General features: G+C 54.1%; 1 protein-coding gene across 1 annotated transcript; it reads left to right on the top strand.

Moving 5' to 3' along the window:
* Positions 1 to 8,426: 8,426 nt before the first annotated feature.
* CCDC197 (coiled-coil domain containing 197) lies at positions 8,427 to 18,968 on the top strand. Its single transcript, XM_060157109.1, is given in 10 exon segments — positions 8,427 to 8,633; positions 9,364 to 9,615; positions 10,923 to 10,942; positions 10,945 to 10,998; positions 12,410 to 12,555; positions 12,557 to 12,592; positions 14,199 to 14,309; positions 15,053 to 15,118; positions 15,404 to 15,520; positions 18,681 to 18,968. Coding segments are annotated over 9 exon segments (945 nt in total). The 5' UTR covers positions 8,427 to 8,633; positions 9,364 to 9,508.
* Positions 18,969 to 19,302: the final 334 nt, after the last annotated feature.

Here is a 19,302-nt window from a genome sequence, read left to right as displayed (position 1 = left end):
GGCGGGACAAGAGAGACGTCGGGGGTGTTCATTTCTCCAGCTCGCCCTCTGCTTTGGGCCTGGGTTCCCAGGGGCTCCATCCTCCACGGCTGCAGCTCTTCAGGCGGCTTCTCACCAGGCTCCAGAGCATCATTTCCTCCCTGGGACGGTAACAGCTTCCCATGGCTCCTGGACCAGGTGCCTCAGTCTGCCTTAATGCCTTGACCCTGCCCACCCCTCTGTCCCCTCATCAACTTCATCAACTCTTCATTTAACCTTTTGCATGTGCCTGCTGTGTCTTGTATTAGATAAAATGTAAGATGTCCAGTTAAACTTGACTTTCAGACACAATAAACTGTCCTTCAGTCTAAGTACGTCCCCAAAATTGCGTGGGGTATACTTATGCTAAACAATTCCTTGCTGTTTATCTGAAATTCAAATTTAACTGGGTGTCCTGTATTTTTCTTTCTAAACCTGGTGATTCCACCTGCAGAGTCCCTGACTGATACACTAACACATCCCTCAGGTCATGGGCATTTCCAGCCACCCCTGACTAGAGGAATAGGTGGGTTTCAAGCTCTTATACTCTGCCCTGCCGAGACGGAGCTACATACAGGCTGCTTCTTTCTCGTATTGGGGCAGTGGGAGGCTTCCCTGGGGGCAGGAACATAGTCTAAAGATGAGGAGACTGGCCCAGACATCTCTGCAGTTGCGTGGCATCATCCCCTAAAATGCCCCCAGGGCCATGGGCAGAAACGGCCCCAGTCCCTATTCCCATGAGCAGGTCCTGGCCATCAGTAGAGACGTGGCCGAATTCTCAGCCTCAGCTTTGAGCTCACAGCAGAACCCCGAGGGGGGTGGCATCCAGGACAAGGACGTTTGGAGAGAGGGTGTCAGATGGACTTGGAGTCTTAGGCTCGCCCCTCTGCCACCAGCGGGAGAAGACGCGCTGCCTTTTCAGGGCTCCTGTGATTACATCAGACCCACCTGGCGATCTCCCACTTCTCAGGCCACTGATGCAGAACCTTAATTACACCTGCACAGGTGATGTCATCACAAGTGTGATGGCTCGTCGTATTCACAGTCCCGGGGCCTGGGGAACCCTGGAGCCAGGTGAGAACTTGGTTCACCTCTGTCCCCTTCCTCCTGGCCTTCCGAACTCCACACCGCCCTGGTCCTCCTTCCTCACTGCGGCTCCTGCTTGGTCTCCTTCGCCCCGTTCACCCACCAGCACCAGCATTTTTAGGAACATCGGGATGCCCAGAGCATCTAGGGAGCTGGCAGAAGCCACCCCAGCTGGGGATTCAGCCCCTACTCGGCGAAGCTCGTGGCCTGGGGTTTGGGGGCCTTGCCTCCAAGCTCAGTGGTGGAGTGACCTCCCAGGGTCAGGTAATACCCCAGGAGAGTTTGGGAAGTGCTGAGACTCCACGGTGAGGGGTCCACGGTGAGGGGGCAGCTCTGGCAGCTGGGGGTGCACGTGGGGTGGGTGACCCAGACAGAACTGGCTCTTTTTCCAGCTTGGCTACAGAGCTTCAAGAGAGGGTCTGGCCTTAACCAGAAATGGCTGTGGACCCGAAAATGGCACAAACGCTGGGCTAACATCAGGCAGGGTAATAGCGATAATACCAGCTTTTTTGTGTCGGGGGGCACTTGCTACATGCCAGCTGCTAAGTGTGTGTGTATATCAGCTAATTTAATCCCCACGGCTACGTATGAGGTAGGTACTATGTTAACCCCCATTTCCCAGAGAAAGAAACTGAGGCTCAGCCAGGTCAGGAGACGTGCCAAGACAGCTCATGACTAGAGAAGAGCTGCTGAGGGCTGTCACATCTGCCTTCACTGCCGTGCCGAAATGTGACATAAATCTGTGCTCAACATTAACAACGTGGGTATAACGGCACAAGACTTTCTGCGGGGAAGCAGTTGAACTGGGACTTAACGAGGGACATGATGAGGAAACATATTTGGCTTCAGTGTAAGGAAGGGCAGATGTTCTGGCGGTCAGAGTGGCCCAGAGGTGGACACGGCTACTTTGGGAGGGAATGAGGTCCCTGTTGCTGGATATATGCAAGTGAAGAGGCTGTTTCCATTTTCTGGGGCCCTGGTAACAACAGATACTGTACTGAACATCCTACACATGTCATCTTTAGGTTCTCACTGCTCCATCACATAGGCGCTGCTGTCCCCGATTTACAGATGAGGAAACTGAAGCCCAATGAGATTAAGTGACTCAGCGATGGTTATGTAGAGGGTTGGTGGGGGAGCCATGACTCAAACCCAAAGCTGTGTATCTCCAAAGCTGTGCTTGTACCCATACAACTATCGAACGCCTGCTGTGTGTCTGGTACTATCCTTCTAGACACTAAGACCCAGCAGGGACAATTTAGTCCCAATCCTTGCCCTGATGGAGATCAGATTCCAGTAGGGAGAGAGACAGCCCAGAGTAATGAGACCAAAATAGACCTCAACGAGAATGAGGCGAGACCAAAGGTAAGCAGGAGTCAGGGGGGTTCAAGATGGTCAGGGGAGGCCACTCTGAGTGGTGCATCTGAGCTGAGATCGGAAAGGAAAGAAGAAAAAGTATTATGAAGAACTGGGAGAACGGTGCTCTGGGCAGAGGCAACCACGGGTGCAAAGGCTCTGAGTGGGGCAGGAGAAGAACAATGTGGGAAGCATGGCCAAGCTGGGGGCCAGATCACTGGGGGCCTGGTCGTCCAGGGTTTAAGCTTCATTTGTAGTTATTAGAGGGTTTTTAAGCAGTGGTGTGCTGCAGCCCACTCATGCCCGCACATGAGAACCACCTGTTAAATCTTCAGGATTTTTGCTGTTGTTAAACTATTAGTAGCTTGAAATCAGCCATGGTGGGAGTATTTACACCATGGAAATGGGCAGCAGGTGGGTAAACATTTATCTGCCTCACACTGGTTTTAGACAGGGAAGTGGGGAGAGTGGATCTGCGCCTGAAGGAGCACCCTCTGGCTGCAGGGGGGAGAATGGCCTGCAGGGGACAGAGAAGCAGGGATGCCCTGCAGGGAATGTCATTGCAGAGATGCCCCACAGGGAAGGCCATTGCCTTGGTCCATGTTGGAGAGTTGGGGGTTTGGACCAGGATGGGCCAGTGGATTGATCTGAGTGATTTTGAAGGCAGAACCAGTGGGCCTTGCTGAGATGACCCCATTACTGAAGCTCAGAGCAGGGTGGTTACCTGCCCAACGTTACACGTCTGGAATATGGAAGAGGTATGATTGAGCCCAGGCCTACCAGGCCCCTAAACCCTTTCTGTTTCCTATACTTCAGTGTTTCCCTAAGTTGCCATGAAGATTCTTCCTGGGAAGCTTATGGTCTAGGATGAAGAGGAAATAATTAATGATGTCCCTGGCTGCCTGTGGTCAGAGCACCCCTTTCCCACACCTCTTCCCAGGAGGGTGGGTCCTCTGAGCTGCGGTTGGGGGTGGGGCGTGGAAGGAGCCAAGATGTCACCGTCATAGACACTGGGAGGCCCAGCTGCCACTGGTGGACACTGGGGCCATGGCGTCTGTCCTCCCTCCCAGGAGGGCCCCAGGAGGGCCCCAGGAGGGCTGCCCCAGAGATGGTCTTGGAGGGTCCTACGACCTGCTTGGGAGATTCCCAGCTCTGGGATGCGGGACCTCCCCTGGGGCAGGGCAAGGACCAGGGCTGGAACCAGTCTAGGACCTCAGAGGAGGAGCTGCCACAGCACGGCTTCCCGGGGGCCGGGGCTGCTCTGGATTTTGCTGGGGTGGGAGGGAGGGGATAGGGATAGATCTGAGAGTCTAGCTCAGTGGGAGCGGGGGATCTAAGCAGCGCCCGGTCTTAGCGAGATGCCGGCAGAATCACTAGCCCCGCTTGTCTGCCTGCACCTGCCCCCCCGCCCCCTCGCCCCCCACAGGCTTCACACACGCCCAGTCCCTTCCCTGAAGCCGCCTTTGGCACCAATCCCAGCAACAGGGCTCATCTGCTCCAGCCCCTCCCTGTGTCAAAACTCACTCTCAGAAAAGGGTCCTGTACTGGGGGATCACTGTCACTGTGACCTTCTGCAAGAAGCGAGAAGGGAGGAACAGAAAACAAAACTAATCAAATACCTACCAGGTGTCAGGCAGAGCTGCTTGCTTTCCTCAAAGAGTTAAAATTACAGGAAGGTTTCCCCTCATACTCAGCCCCTAAAATAAGGCTGTAAAAAGTTTACTCTTATCCTTCTAGACTTTCTTCTTTGTACACACACACACAGGCTATTTTTTTAAAAACTGAGATAATGTTACGTGTTCTATGTGGATTATTTCATTTAATCCTAGGTTGTTATGATCTCTACTTTGCATTTCAGGAAACTGACGCTCAGAGAGGTTATGTACTTCTTCTAAGGTCACACAGCTGGTAGAACTGCCTGGCCCCACAGCCTCACTCTCTGCATCTTGGGCATCACCTATGGGTGCAGAAGGCCAGCCTTGTTCCTGTTGGGGGGCGTTTGGGGCTGCAGAGCAGGTGGGGCTGGAATTCTGGGCAGAGGCCTGATCCGGCCTTCCCTTCTGCTGTGCTGTGAGACTCAAGCCCTGGGGTCAAATTCCAGCCCCACTGAGTCCTTGTTAATGCTTTTTAAAAGGGGATTCTATTGCCATTTAATTGCGGCTCTGCCCTTGAAGCAGACTCCCAGCTGTCTGTAACAGACAGCTTGGCCTTGGATTTCTCTCTCCCAAAGCCCAGGGGATAGAGGCTGCACTGGGAGGTCTGCGACCTGGGCCACTCACCAGCTGTGGAACCTTGGCAGTTCCTGCCTCTCTCGCCTTGATGTCCTCTTTTCAAAGTTCCTTTCAGCCCCAAGGTAAGCCCATGACTCCACCCCTAGTCACTGCAGCTTGCTGGAGAGAGGAGGGGGAGGAAGAGGACGAACCAGAGCAGAGAGGAGGGCTCCGGGACAGCTTAGTGGGTTTGGAAGGGAGTGGGTGTTTAAGAACAGGTTCTGGAATCCCTAGACCTGGGTCCAAGTCCCAGGGCAGGACCTATGCAGTTGTACAAGGCCCAGGCTCAAAAGATTCCCGGGGCTTCCCTGGTGGCGCAGTGGTTGAGAGCCCCCGGTCCGGGAAGATCCCACATGCCGCGGAGGGGCTGGGCCCGTGACCATGGCCGCTGAGCCTGCGCGTCCAGAGCCTGTGCTCCGCAACGGGAGAGGCCACAACAGTGAGAGGCCCGCGTACCGCAAAAAAAAAAAAAAAAAGATTCCCTACTTGGTTTTACGTTCTGTCATTGCTGTCTTGAAATTCTTAACTTTCTGAGTAAGGAGCCCAGCATTTTCCTGTTACGCTGGGTCCCACAGATTGCACAGCCAGCCCCGCTACCGCGTATGAGCCGTGTGCCCTTGGCAAGTGATTTCACCTCATCGATCCTGAGTTTTCTTATCTGCAAAACGGAGTGATGCTTACACCCCCTGGGAGGATTGTTCTGAGAATTCAAAGAGAGATGCCTGGTAAAGAGCCAGGCAGCAGTAAGTCCATAACCGGTGTCAAGCCCTGGTAATTGTGGCCATCTTTCTGTAGGGCTCTGTAGGGCCTGACAGGGAGAAATATCTCCGGAGCCGCAGTCTCTCTCCCAGCCTTGTCCATGGGGGCAGGTGGGGGGACACATTTCAGGCCAAAAATAAAATCCTCGGGTTTCCCTGGTGGTGCAGGGGTTGAGAGTCCTCCTGCCAATGCAGGGGACGCGAGTTCGTGCCCCGGTCCGGGAAGATCCCACATGCCGCGGAGCGGCTGTGCCCGTGAGCCATGGCCGCTGAGCCTGCGCGTCCGGAGCCTGTGCTCCGCAACGGGAGAGGCCACAACAGTGAGAGGCCCGCACACCGCAAAAAAAACACAAAAACAACAAAAAAAAATAAAATAAAATAAAATCCTCACTGGGAAGCGAATGGTGCCACCGTGCGCACAGCAACCCCTGCCTGTGGCTATACTGGGTCAAGTGGTTTAGGGCCCTAAGTCCTGGGAGCTCAGGTGCTGTGGGCTTTGAGCCTGGGGAGAGATGAGGGTCTGGTGAGGCTGCTCGAGGACCTGCTTTCAGCCGGGAGAGGGTCAGTCACGTGACCTTCATACATGAAGGCCTGACGCCTAGAGGTGCTGATGGAATCTCCCCAAGGGCCGCCTCCTTCACTCTATGTCTTGGCTTGTAGGACCCCCAAGGTGTTGTCCCAGCACCTCATCCTCCCAGATGTTTCCAGAGTCCCGACTTCCTGGATTCATAGCTCAGCAATTTCCCAACGGTGAGACCTGGAGCAAGTTACTCAACCTCTCTAGGCCTCAGTTTTCCCATCTGCGAAACACTAACAGGTTTGACCTCGTGGACGTGTCGTATTAAATCAACGCCCGCATGAAAAGTGCTTACAAGCATGCAGACAACGTCAGCCGCTGCAACGGCTGGCCTGCCTGCTTCCACTCCGCGCTGAGCCCGGCAGCGGGCTCCGAAATGCCAGTCTGACCACGCCTCTCCTTCAGCCGCTCGTTGCCTTCAGGATGAAGCCCAGACTCCTTGTTCCGGCTCCTCTGAGCCTCCACGTGGTGAGGCCCAGTTCAGGGGCCATTTCCCCTTTTAGAGTCCACAGCCTCGGGATCTGCTCAGGGAAACCTCCGGCCCCCAAGGCAGAGCCTATGATGTGGCTGTCAGTCAAGCCACGGGGCGGGCACATGACCCAGGCTCAGCCAGCTGGGCACCTTCTGTAAGGACTTTGATTATTATTATTATTTTAAATAAATTTATTTTTGGCTGCATTGGGTCTTCGTTGAGGTGCGCGGGCTTCTCATCGCGGTGGCTTCTCTTGTTTCGGAGCACGGGCTCTAGGTGTGCAGGCTTCAGTGGTTGTGGCGCACGGGCTTAGTTGCTCCCTGGCATGTGGGATTTTCCTGGGCCAGGGTTCGAACCTGTGTCCCCTGCATTGGCAGGAGGATTTTAAACCACTGCGCCACCAGGGAAGTCCCAGGACTCTGATCCTTAAGGATGGAGAAGCTTATGGAAAGGGGTTGGGAGGGTTCATTTGGGAGGTTATCTCCCTGAGTTCCTGCTGCCTGGATCTCCAGGGCTGCCCTAGGCCCCGGTCCTCTCTGGGCCTGGGTTTTCAGCCTTTCTTCCGATTCTGTGCAATGTCTCACAGCCTTCCGTTGATGCTCTCTTTGTCCAGAGTAGCCCTGTCAGTTTCTGTTGCAGGCATTCAGAGATCCTGGTGGACACACTCTGGCTCCAGACACATCCCAGCTTTGACCTTCACCTTGTGCTTTTAAGTATCTGCCTGCATTTCTCAGTCCATGCATGCTACTTTGTGCCTCTGAACCTTTGTCCCTGCTGTTCCTTCTGCCGGGAATGTCTTTCCCACCTTATTCTCCTCATTCATTCTTATCCCAAGAACCACCTCAGACATTGTCAGCTCTGGGGGGACTTCCTCCAATCCTCCTCTATACCACACCCCCGCCTCCAGGCTGGCTCTGACCCTCTGGGCAGCCCTAGGCCCTGGGCTTCTCTCCCTCAGCAGCAGCATTTCCTCGTCTGAACCCAAGACCAGATGCAGGCCCACCCACCTCCATCTCTCAGTTGGCCACAACAAATGTTTTTTGGGCTCCAGAACCATGGAGGGTCATACAGGCAGCTCCCTGGGGACCTGCTCAGGGACTCCTCAGCCAGTTAGGACCAAATCCATTGCCTGCTGCTGAGGGGTCACGAGGGGAATTGCTGAGGACTGCGAGATTGGGAATCGTCCCAGAATAACAATGAGCCTGACTCCTCCGGGTTGGCCATTGCTCCAGCCCTAGCCTCTGCTCCAGAGCCTGTGCTAGCCTTTGTCATAGCCCAGCCGCTGCCCCAGCTCAAGCCACAGACCTGACCTCACACCCCACCCTCGGCCCCAGCCCTGTCTCTGCCCCTGCGTAGGCCCTTCCCCCCACCTCTGCCCTCACTGCAGACCCCCAGCATCCTTCCCAGTGAGACCCACCCAGGCTGCCCTCTGTAGAGGCCCTGCCTCTGATCGAATGGGGCTTTCGGTGGGGAAGGACTGGCCAGTTAATTGGGCGGTGAATAGAGCAGGTATATCAGAGGTAGGTGCCGCGCCCAACTCCCCTCAGTGGCACAAGACCTGCAGCTCCAACAGGCGGTGACAGAGCCGAGCCTTAGGCAGGGGCAGGGGCAGGACCAGGTTTAGGTCCTGAAGGTTCCTTCTGTTCCTCACCTCTCCTGCCCTGGGCCAGACTATGTCCTGAGCCGTGGACAGGGCTGAACCCTCCATGGTTGCTGAGTGCCCCAGCTGGGGAAGTGCCCGAGCTATAGCCACCCAAAATCAGGTAAAAGGAGGCAAAAGGGGGAGTCCCAGGACAAGCCAGTAGGATTGGGGAAGCTTGCAAGGTTGGGGTATCAGTAAAGACCACCACAGATGACCATCCTTGAAAGAAAGGCAAAAACAGCCCAAGTCTCCCCTGAGGGCACCAACGCCTCTCCACCCCTTCTCCTTGGGAACTGAACCAGGGCAGCAGGGGTGGGGAGGGCCACAGGACCTCGGGGAATCAGGCCGTCCACTCCACCCACAGGTCGATCCTGCAATGGACACATCATGAGGACAGAAGCCAGCACTGTGATGTCACAGCTCAGCTGCGGCTTTGTGCTCCTGGAGCTGTCGAGTGAGTCAGCTGGGCCCCTTCCTCCTTCCCGTGCTCATGTACCTGTGTCCGATGCTCAGGGCTGGACAGGTTGACTGTGTAGCCCCACCCCTTCTCCCCCTGCTCCTCCCACGTGCTGGGGCGGGCCCAGCAGATGGCCAATGAACAGCACGCTTAGGGAGACTGTCTTCTTTTGGCCATAACTAGCGACCAGTCTTAGGTGAGCGGCCCAGGAACTCTTTGCAAGGCTGTGTTGAAACCACCTGTCAACTAGGCCACCTTCCCAGCTTGACCGTGAGCTCATTCAAAGGGTCTATCCCGGTCCCCAGTCTAGCTCTGTAGAAGCTCAGAGTATATGATGTCAGTTAAATGCATAAATGGCTGGAGGGACGGGTGGGTAGAGATAGATGACAAAGGTATCTCCTTCCTATGTGGGCTACTCTCTCACCCGTCCCCAGCTCTGACCCTCGGAGTCTTTCCTGAATGCTCTTGGAAGCTAGCACCTGTTGGAAGCCCCAGGCATCTTGGCACCCATGGGACTTGACGGTGATGGAGCTGTCCCAGTTATGGGGTGACAAAGGCAATAATGCCACTGCAGAATGGCACATTTGGTCCCTCCAGAGCTGGGGGGCACAGCTCAAAGACCTCAGACTTTGAACTTAATGAAAGCCGAGTCCAAATCCAGCCCTGTTGTACATCCTCAAGCTGGTCACAGGGGCCTCTCTGAACCTCTGTTTCCTTTTCTATGAAGTGGGAATGTGAACTGGCTTCTGAGGACCATCAGGAGAATCAGAAGAGAAAGCTGCTGTCTTGACTGTTGCTGTGGCCATCCATCTTCTTCCTGCCTGGCCCACGTGGCCCTCATCCTCCAGTGTAGCCTGAGGTGGTGAGGGGCAATGTTGGCGACCGTGGACACAGGCCAGGAGGCTGGCCTGAGCAATACCGGTGACAAGGACCGGGACCTGCAGGTGCTGTTCCAGGAACTCTGCCAACTCCAGGCATAGTACGAGCTGTCCCAAGCCCCGCCGTGCCCCCTGCCTCAGCCCCAGGGCCACCTGCGGTGGGCTAAGCAGCTGGGACTGAGCAAAAATGCCTGAGGAGGCCAGGCCAGGAAATGAACGGGGAGGGGACTGAGGCCCGGGGTGGGGGGGGGTAAGTCAGCAGGGGCAGCTGATTGGCGAGTGGTGGGGAGGTGGGGGGCTTGGCTCCTGCCCTTTGAACTCAGACCTTGGGCCAGTCCCAGGCTCTGTGCAAGCTTAGTCTCCCTCCACGAAGGCAGGGCTGTGGGTGACCATCCCTACGCCTCTGTCAGCTCGGCCCCTCTAAAATCAGCCTGCAAGGTTGCTGCTGTGTCTCCAAGCAGACACCCTGAATCCTTGCCCCTTGGTGACTCCCAATTTCAGGCTGCCCACGAAAGCCTGAGTTATATGCAAAAGGATGGATTGATATCTGTGAGTGATTTTATGGAGAAAAGTCCCAACCGGTCCATCGGATTCTCATGGGGCTTCCCAACCTCCCCACTGAAAGGTTTAGCACTGTAGCTCACAGGGCCCCATGTGGTATTTGCAGGGGGAAGACAATTTTTTCCTGCATTTTTCAGGACTGTATGGATGAGAAAATCGGGCCTGAGAGGCAGAGTGGCTTGCCCTGGGGAAGTCAGCAGTCACTCAGAGATACCCACCACAGCCTTTCCTGCTCTGCCCTATGCCCTTGACCACTGACCTTGAAGGCGACCAGGGTGGGCAAGCTATTGGAGACTCATCTTGCTTGGTGATGCCCCCTGATGGCTGGGCAGCAGCACGTGGCTGTCGCCCCTCTGGGGGCTGCCGGGGCCCCGACCACAGACTGAGTGCTTATGATGTGCTGGGAGCCCCAGACCCGGTCCCCACCGGCCTATGAGGGAAGGGTCTGGTTACCCCTGTTACGGACGGGCCAGCCAGGCACAGAGAGGCAAAGCCTGTGGCCGGATCACCGGCTACTGGGGGCTCAGACCATCTGCCACCAGCTCAGCCTGCAGGAGGGGCTCCATAGACCCCATGCCACAAAGGCCCGGCCTCGCTGGTCCCCAGGCCCCTTCCTCATGGCCTGACCACAGGCATCTCTTTGACCTCTTTGTGGCTCAGTCTACTCAGCAGTGAAATGGGGGTGGAGAGACTCAAGTCAGCGGCCCATTGATGGGGTCAGTGACCAGCCCAGCCCGGATCCGTGCAGATCCACAGAGGCTGGCCCTTGCCAGGGGCCACAACCTGGAAGTCCCCAAACCGTGTTCTCACGTCTGGCTCTCTCGCCGGCACTGAAATGTCTCTACAGACAGAGGAAGCTGAGGAGAGAGGTCATAAGGTTTTTGAAGACTATCTGATCAAGGTCCTTGAGAAAGTCCCCAAGGGTACGTACGCAGCTTCCTCAGCAGACACCTCCCAGCCTGGGAACCTGGGCGCGTGTGAGCTCGCTGAGCACTGAGCTCTCCTGCAGAGTGGGGGTCCACAGGCCGGTGCCACCGTGGTCGAGCCAGCCAGGGCACCAGCCATGCGGCCTGCAGCAAGTTCTCAACGTCTCTCTTCAGTGGGAACAGCAACAGTTCAGTGGACTGGATCGTCCTTTATGAGCACGTAGCCTGGAGCCCGATGTCTAGCTATAGCACCCAGTAAGTGTCAGCTATTATTATTACCTCATCTGTCTTTGATTTTGCTCTTAGGAACTAAAATTACACAGGCATCTGAAATGAGTTTTGTGTTCTGTTTTACATGATTTGCACCAGAATCCACTGTTATCAGTGCTGAAAACTTGATAGGAAAGAGAAGGGGAGACAAACATACATAATTTTATTATCGTCATTGTCTTTACATCACCAACAATAAAAATAACTATTACTGTTTATGAAATATTTACTCTGCGCTAAGCTCTTTAGTAAATCTTTTTTACCCCTCTTTAGGAGCTGCTGAGAACTGTGTTACCCAGGCTCAGTGAGGTTAAGGGACTTGACCAAGGTCTCCCAGACAGGAAGTGGTGGGGCTGGGTCTCAGACTCTGGTCTATCTGATTTCAGAGTCACTGTGCTAAGTGCTCTGGAGCTGCAGGAGCCCCAAGGACTCTGCCCTGGAGGTCAGGGAAGGCTTCATGGAGGAGGGGGGCCATTCATGGGGCTCACATGCGTTCAGCAGAGGGGAACAGCACTGCAGGCAGAAGAACAGCACAGATGCAGGCTGGAGCCAGGCCCTGTGCAGTGGGTTTGGGGTTGAGTTCCAGTGTGCTGGAGCGCCATTATCCGCCAGGGGTCGCTGGGAGATGTGATTGGAAGGTTGAGCAGCACCAAAGAGCCTTGAGCACCAAGCCAAGGAGGGGCGCAGGCCTCCAGGTCAGGCACGGGCTGTGAAGCAGACCCAGCACCCAGCGCTGCTTCTAGAAGCCTCCTAGTTTGGGACCTTCCTAATTCAGCAGTTCAACCCTGTTCAACCCATCCAGAATGAGCAAAGCTGGGGACCCCATCACGCGGGACAGCAACAATCCCTGTCCTCTTCCTGCAGACTCCCCCAGTCAGCAGCCCCTCCCGGGGTGGCGGTGGGGGGTTCTCCTGCCTCACTGGGCAGCCTTGATCCAGAATGCTTGCTCTCAGCCCCGGTGGCCTTTCAAATGCAGATTCTTCTCTTGAAGAGGTGGGAGGTCAGTGATGGGGCGCTCTCAACTTCGGGGCTCCAGTGGACAGCAGAAGTCCCACCTACATTATTAGTATCACTGCAGGGGGCAGGTGAGGCCTGGGCATTCTATGCCCACCCATCCTGCCATGCACTGTCTCTATAGGCTACAACCAAGGGGAGGACCCAGAGGAGGCCCCGGTGGAGGCCACTGTGGGGCACTATGGGAAGCTCTTCGCAGTCAGCCAGGACATCCAGAAGCTTCTGGAGGCCTTCTTCAAGATGAGCCAGGCCGTCCACCAAAGCCTGGAGGGAGTCTCTAGAGGGAGGCCATAGGGCTCTTATCCCGGTAACAGCTGCCTGAAGCCCGGCTCATCCTCCTTGGCCCAGAGAACTGGGACGTAGGGACCCCCTTCCCTCTGCACCCCCAGAGAAGGCCTGAGGCAGGGGCGGGCTCCTGAGAGGGTCTGAATGGGGCGCTCACTCCAGAGCCTTGTTCTGTACCCCTTTCCCTCCCTTTCTGCCGGGTTTCTCCTGAGGAAGACTCAGCTTATCCTTAAAAGGTATTCTTCGTGGTAGAAAACTCAGGAGTTCTAGATTCAGACAGACTGGGGTTCAAATTCCAACTCAGCCTCTGACTAGCTGCATGGCCCTGGGCACGTTTAGACCCCCTCTGAGCCTCAGTTTCCTCATCTGTGACGTGGGGGCAATTCAACCTAGTCGGTAGGCTGTTGTGAGACACAAACTGTCTCAGAGTTAAGTGCCCCAAGAGGCCATCTCCCTCATAGTTGGTTCATCTTCTAGTAAATTGAACTTTCACCCCAAGGGATGGGCATTCCATCCGGAAGAAACTGCCCTGGCAAAGGCATGGATGGCATGATGAATTTTTGTGCTGCAGCTGGGGCCTGGGGACACGGAGAAGACAGAGGATGGGGACATGGAGAGGACGGGAACAGGGAAAGGGAGGCTGGTGAGTGGGCTGATTCTTGCAAAGGACAGTGGCATGGCGTTTGCAGCCAGTCTCTGCCCCCTAGTGGTAGCACTGAAAACCTACACCATTTTGTACGGTTTTTTTCCTTCGTGGGCGGGGCACTGTGAGAAGCACTTAACAAGCTTTATCTCATTTAAACCTCACCTCAGCACCCGGAGGCAGGTGCTTCTATTCCTAGAGCTGAGACTAGAGGAGAGGAGTGAGGTGAGCATGAAAGTAGAAGGTTGGATCCCAACTTTATTGAGAATTTTAATACTTTGTTCATCATGGATTTTTTTTTGCATTAACTTTGATTTTTAAAAAACACTGCATTTGGGAATTCCCTGGTGGTCTAGTGGTTAGGACTCCGCGCTTCTACTGCAGGGGCACAGGTTCGATCCCTGGTTGGGGAACTAAGATCCCGCAAGCTGTGCAGTACGGCCAAAACCAAAACCAAACCAAAAAATTGCATTCAAATATTATTTATATTAATTCTGAGTTAAATGTTGCACCTTAGTCCCAGGCATGCCATTTTTCTCATTTTCAAAGTAAGAAAACTAGGCCTCAGAAAAGTGTGGACACATGTATATCCTGTGTCCTCCAAACACATCTCCGCGGGGCCTGGCGTGGGAGTGCACCCAGCATATCCTGTGCCCCGCAGGCCTGGGCCGCAGAGGCTATCACAGCCTTGCCCCCTGGTGTCCTCCCAGCCATTCCTGCAGCCGGAAGGGCCCAGACAGGTGGTTCTGCTTATGGTGAGAAAAACGGGCTCCAGGAGCTGAGCTGGGATTCGAACCCTAGTCATCCTACACGTCCATTTTCCTGCATCTCCTGGTGCCTTAAAGGGTCCTGACCACCCAGAACTTTCCCCTCCTCCACCCCCATCATCACTCAGACCCCTGAGCCGTGAGCTCCTCGGGACCAGGCCCGGGGCGGGTGCCCCGGGAGGTCAGCTGCACCAAATTGACCAGCCACCCTGCCACAGAGCCTCAAGATCCGGCTATGCCAGCTGCAGAAGAAGGGTCACCGCAAGCAGGAGCAGTGGCGGCAGCTGGGACACGGTGTCACCTACCAGAAAGACACAGGCAGCTGTGATGTGAGCCCAGTCCACTGGCTGGGGGGTGGGGGGGCGGGCAGCGCAGGGGCCGGGGGCTGCTGTCTCCTGGATAATGATCGGCCCCCAACACACACACACACACGCACACACAGGCGCACGCACACGCACACCACTTACCCACTTACCTCTCCTTGGTGACTGTTAGCTTTCAAAGGGCTTCTCTAAGACGAGCCAGATGTCATGTGACAGGTGGGAGAACTGAAGCCACAGATAGTTAAGGACCAGCTGGGATGCCCCCGTACAGTCCCAGGGCCTAGCATCTGTACTCCTAAATATTGGTTACTATCTGTAACCAATCTTCCTCATATCTATTCACAGATGAGAAGAACGAAGCTTGGAAAGAGGAAGTCAGGGCTGAAGTCCAGGGCCAGGATTTCTGGGTTTAATTCCTTGAGCTACTCCTTCCTGGCCTGGAGAATGTGGACTAGTTATTCTCCGGACCCCCGGGTCCTCCCCATAGCAGAGCCTGTGCCCTTCTGGCCTTGGGGGCTGCCTGGAGGACACGGGGGAGCAAAGGCTGGGGCACAGGGCTGTGCCAGGCACACTCCACCTGGGCAGGACGCAGTCAGCAAATGCGGGACCTTCTCAGGCTCTTGTGGGATCCTAGTTTGGAAGACATGAGGGTTGGGGTCTGTGGGCTGCTGACTTCCAACCAAGGAGCTTTGACGGGGAACTGGATTGGCCACAGTTTATAGAGTCTGTTATGGGTCTTCCTCTTGAAGGTGAGAAGTAAGGTTGCTGATCACAACCCTGAAGGCCTGAAGTCCACACCTCTGGAGCTTCCCAGAGTGAGGAGCCCTGGGTTCCCCCATGTCCCCTCCTGGCCCCTCCCCTGGGTGTGGACCACGGATGTGCCCAGCCGGGAGGACCCTCTTGGAAGTTAGTCGGTCTGGTGTCCCTCTTTGCAGAGGCAGATGCTCTGACCCCGAGGTGGAGAGGGACTCGTCCAAGCCCCTTTGGTTGCAGAGCCCAGACCAGCAGGAGGAGGCGGCTCCTGGCTTCAGGACACGTCTCTGGCCTGAGTGAGCTGGGGGCAGGGGGCAGGGAATTCTGGGAGGGGCCCGAGTCTGCAGAGCCGGCTGCTAAACTGCATGCAAATGGTCATCAACAGCACGGCCCAGCAGTGCTGCGCCTCTGCCCACGGCATGCCCAAGGGCACGGGTCTCTTCTCCAAGCTCGACCTCATCCGGGTGAGGACTCTCGTGCCCGGGCTGGCCTCCGGCCTGAGCCTGTCCTCGGCCTCGGCTCATGGGGCATGGGTGGTGAGCTGCCCTATTCCTCCACGGCTGCATGGCTCCTGCACAGGTGCGGTAGGGTCTCAGGGTCTCTTTTAGGCTCTCAACAAACTTGTAATGAACGCTCATTGGTGCAGGGTCAGAGGGTTGTAAAGGAACTCCTGCCCTGCCTGGTCTTAATGTGTAGCCCCACCCCGGCACATCACACACATACACACACACGGGGTACACACTCACACAGACACTCCTATGGGCTCTCCACACACCCTGCAATATACACAAAACATACGCTGACACACCTGCAAACAAACACACCAAGGTGCACACAGATGTAGTCACGTTTACACGGGGAGGCACATTTCAGTGACCGACGGAGCCTCTGTGCAGGGTCCTCATTTTAAACTTCAGACTCTCATCAAGTCCACTGAGATTTCCCTTCTCAGTCGGAGGGTCCCCACCAGGACCAAACTCCCACCAGTCATAATGCTGATGCTGCAGTAATGGAGGTCATGTGATCAGGTTGGCTTCCACCCACAGCAACATATCTTGTTTTCTTTTTAATAATAGCTTTATTGAGATATAATTCTAGTACCCTAAGATTTACCCTTCTAAAGTGCACACTTCAGTGTTTTCAGTACAGTTGCAGAATTGCGCAACTATCATTAGTATCTAATTCCTGAATCTTGTCATCACCTCCCCAAAATACATTTTGTATCTGGCTTCTTTCACTTTGCATGATGTCTTCAAGTTTCATCCACATGGCAGCACAAATCATTCCTTTTTTTTTTTTTTTTTTTTTTGTGGTATGCGGGCCTCTCACCACTGTGGCCTCTCCGTTGCAGAGCACAGGCTCCGGACGCACAGGCTCAGCGGCCATGGCTCATGGGCCCAGCCGCTCCGCGGCATGTGGGATCTTCCCGGACCGGGGCACGAACCCGCGTCCCCTGCATCGGCAGGCGGACTCTCAACCCCTGCGCCACCAGGGAAGCCCAAATCATTCCTTTTTATGGCTGAATAATATTTTGCTGCATGGATAGACCACACTTTGTTTATCTATCCATTAGTTGATGGACATTTGGGTTGTTTTCATTTGGGGGCTATTATGAATAATGCTGCTATGAACATTCATGCCCATGTTCTTGCATAGACATGTCTTTTCAGTTATCTTGGGTATATACTTAGGAGTGGAATTTCTGAGTCTTGTGGTAACTCACGAGGTAGCTCAGCGAGGAACTGCTGAACTGTTTTCCAAAGTGGCTGTGAAATTTTACAATCCTATGATCAAACTATGAGGATTCCAGTTTCTCCATATCCTTGTTAACACTTGCTGGTCTGTCTTTTATAATTTAGCCATCCTAATGGGTGTGAAGTGGTATCTCATTGTGGTTTTGATTTGCATTTCCCTGATGATTAATAATGTTGAACATTCTTTCACGTGTTTATTGGCCGTTTGTATATCTTCTTCGGAGAAATGTCTATTCAGTTCCTTTGACCACTTTTTAACTGGATTCTTTGTCTTTTTACTGCTGAGTTGTAAATATTCTTTGTATATTCTGGATAAAATTCCTTATCAAATATACGATTTGAAAATATTTTCTCTTATCCTATGGGTTGTCTTTTCACTTTGATGGTGTCCTTTAAAGCGCAAAGATTTCAGTTTTGATGAAACCCAATTTATATATTTTCATTTTAGTTGCTTGTGCTTTAGGCATCATATCTAAGTAACTATTGCCTAATCCAGGGTCATGAAGATTTACACCTAAGTTTTCTTGTAAGAAGTTTATAGTTTTGGCTCCAATACTTAGGTTTATGATGTGTTTTTAGTTAATTTTTGTATACGGTATGAGATAGGGGTTCACTTTCATTATTTTGCATAAGGATATTCAGTTGTCCCGATACCATTTGCTAAAAAACTGCTCTTTCCTCATTGAATTGTCTCCTCATTCTTGTCAAAAACCAATTGGCTGTAAATGTGAAGGTTTATTTCTGGACTCTGAATCCTATTCCATTGGTCCTTACGTCTGTCCTTAGCACTGTCTGAATCACTGCAGCTTTGTAGTAAGTTTTGTAATTGGGAAGTGAGTCCTCCAGCCTCACTTTTCCTTTTTGAGGTTGTTTTACTCTTGTAACTGCATGTCTTGCATCGTGCGTGGAAGTTCCGTGTCTGGGTGGGTTTCAGGTCTGGTGTGACCCAAGGCTCAGTGACACCACGAGGACCCATCCTTTCCACCCTCCTTTGTCTGCCAGCTTCAGCATTGGTTTCATCCTAAGTCATAACTTGCTTTTCTCTTTCGAGGCAAGTTCAGTGGAGTTGTTTGAACTCGGGATTCTTAGCGCCTCTGGGACACTGGGGGCGAGTCCCATGGCCAATGTTTTCTAGCAGCAAGAGTCCACAGTGAGCGAGCCTGCATCTTAGTTGAGAAGAGCTCAGGAGACTTTCACAGGCAGTTATCAGGGCCTCTCTGCTCCATGACACAGCTCTTGGGGCACCATTCACAGTGAAGGCTGCATAACTGGCATCCCCTGAGGCATAGATCCTTCACATCATGATATATGAATGAGCATTTAAGTAAGGGCACATTTGCCCTACAGTCACAGTGTATTAATTTCATCTTCTTCCCCCGCAAAAAGGAAGAAATTACCCAGTGATGTCAGGGTGTCCCAAAGATCTCCCTCAGCAATCAGTCAAGTCTCAGAGTCACCCACATGCGCTCGGCATGGTACTAGGGAAAGAGAGGTGGAGGGAGATAAAGGTCACCTGGCCCTTAAGAAATGAGTGCCGCTCAGAGAGGGAGGCTGGGGGCAGTCAGGGTGGGCTTCTCGGAGGAAGCAGTGAGAAGAGGCAGGCAACCACATTCAGGAAGCTGCACAAGGACCTGGGCTTGGAGCCATCCAGCTCTGCCACTGCTGGGCTGTGTCGCTTCAGACAAGTCACTTAACCTCTCTGAGCCGCAGTTTGCTCATTTGCCAATTGGCATTGATACCACATCTTTGGCAGCGCCCTTGTGAAGACTAAAGGAGACGCAGGTCAACCTTGATGTTGCTTTGGTCCCTGGGAAGTGGTGTCCAGGGGCCAGAGTACAGTCAAGTGAGAGAGATTTCTTTTTTCTCTTAGGAATTTATGTTGGACACAGTGGAGACTGTGAGATTCATCTCAGTGCTCAGGGGACCCAGAGTGTGCTGGACAGCAGACAACCCCAAGGACCGGGGCCTCAGAAGGTCCCCCAGACCATTCAGGAAACATTCAAAGAGTCAAGATTCGATCCCCAGGACCCCCTTTCCTAGCACCCAGACTTCAGAGTCCCCAGCCTGTACTGACACAACCCAGGGCCACCAGCCCTGCCAGCATCATGACCATCTCTTTACCTGCTTGGCCTCCTTTTTTCACCACGAGCGCTCCTGAGTGGGTGGGAGCCAGGGGAGGCGGAGGTCAGTGAGAGGTGGGGCAGCTAGGGCCAGGTGGGGTTGAGGGCGCACTGTTCCCTGCATTGGGGGATTGGCAGGGATCGAGGTGAGGCCTGCCTGGGACCGTGGGCAAGACAGAGGGAGGTTCCCGAGTCAGAGGCAGCAGCCAGGTGGGAAGTCCCAGGTCGGAGACCTGCACCCGGAAGCCGAGGATGCATTTCTCGCTGTCATTGGTGGGTCTATCTGGGGCCAAGGAGCTTGAATGGACGCCCGACTATTGGGAACGCTGCAGTCATAGGAACTACAGCTATAGGATGCGTGGGAGCTGGCCT

The sequence above is a fragment of the Lagenorhynchus albirostris genome, chromosome 1 (assembly GCF_949774975.1).
Source record: "Lagenorhynchus albirostris chromosome 1, mLagAlb1.1, whole genome shotgun sequence".
Classification (NCBI taxonomy): Eukaryota; Metazoa; Chordata; class Mammalia; order Artiodactyla; family Delphinidae; genus Lagenorhynchus; species Lagenorhynchus albirostris.
The sequence above is the reverse complement of the archived record's forward strand: the minus strand, read 5'-3'. Positions and strand labels throughout refer to the sequence as shown.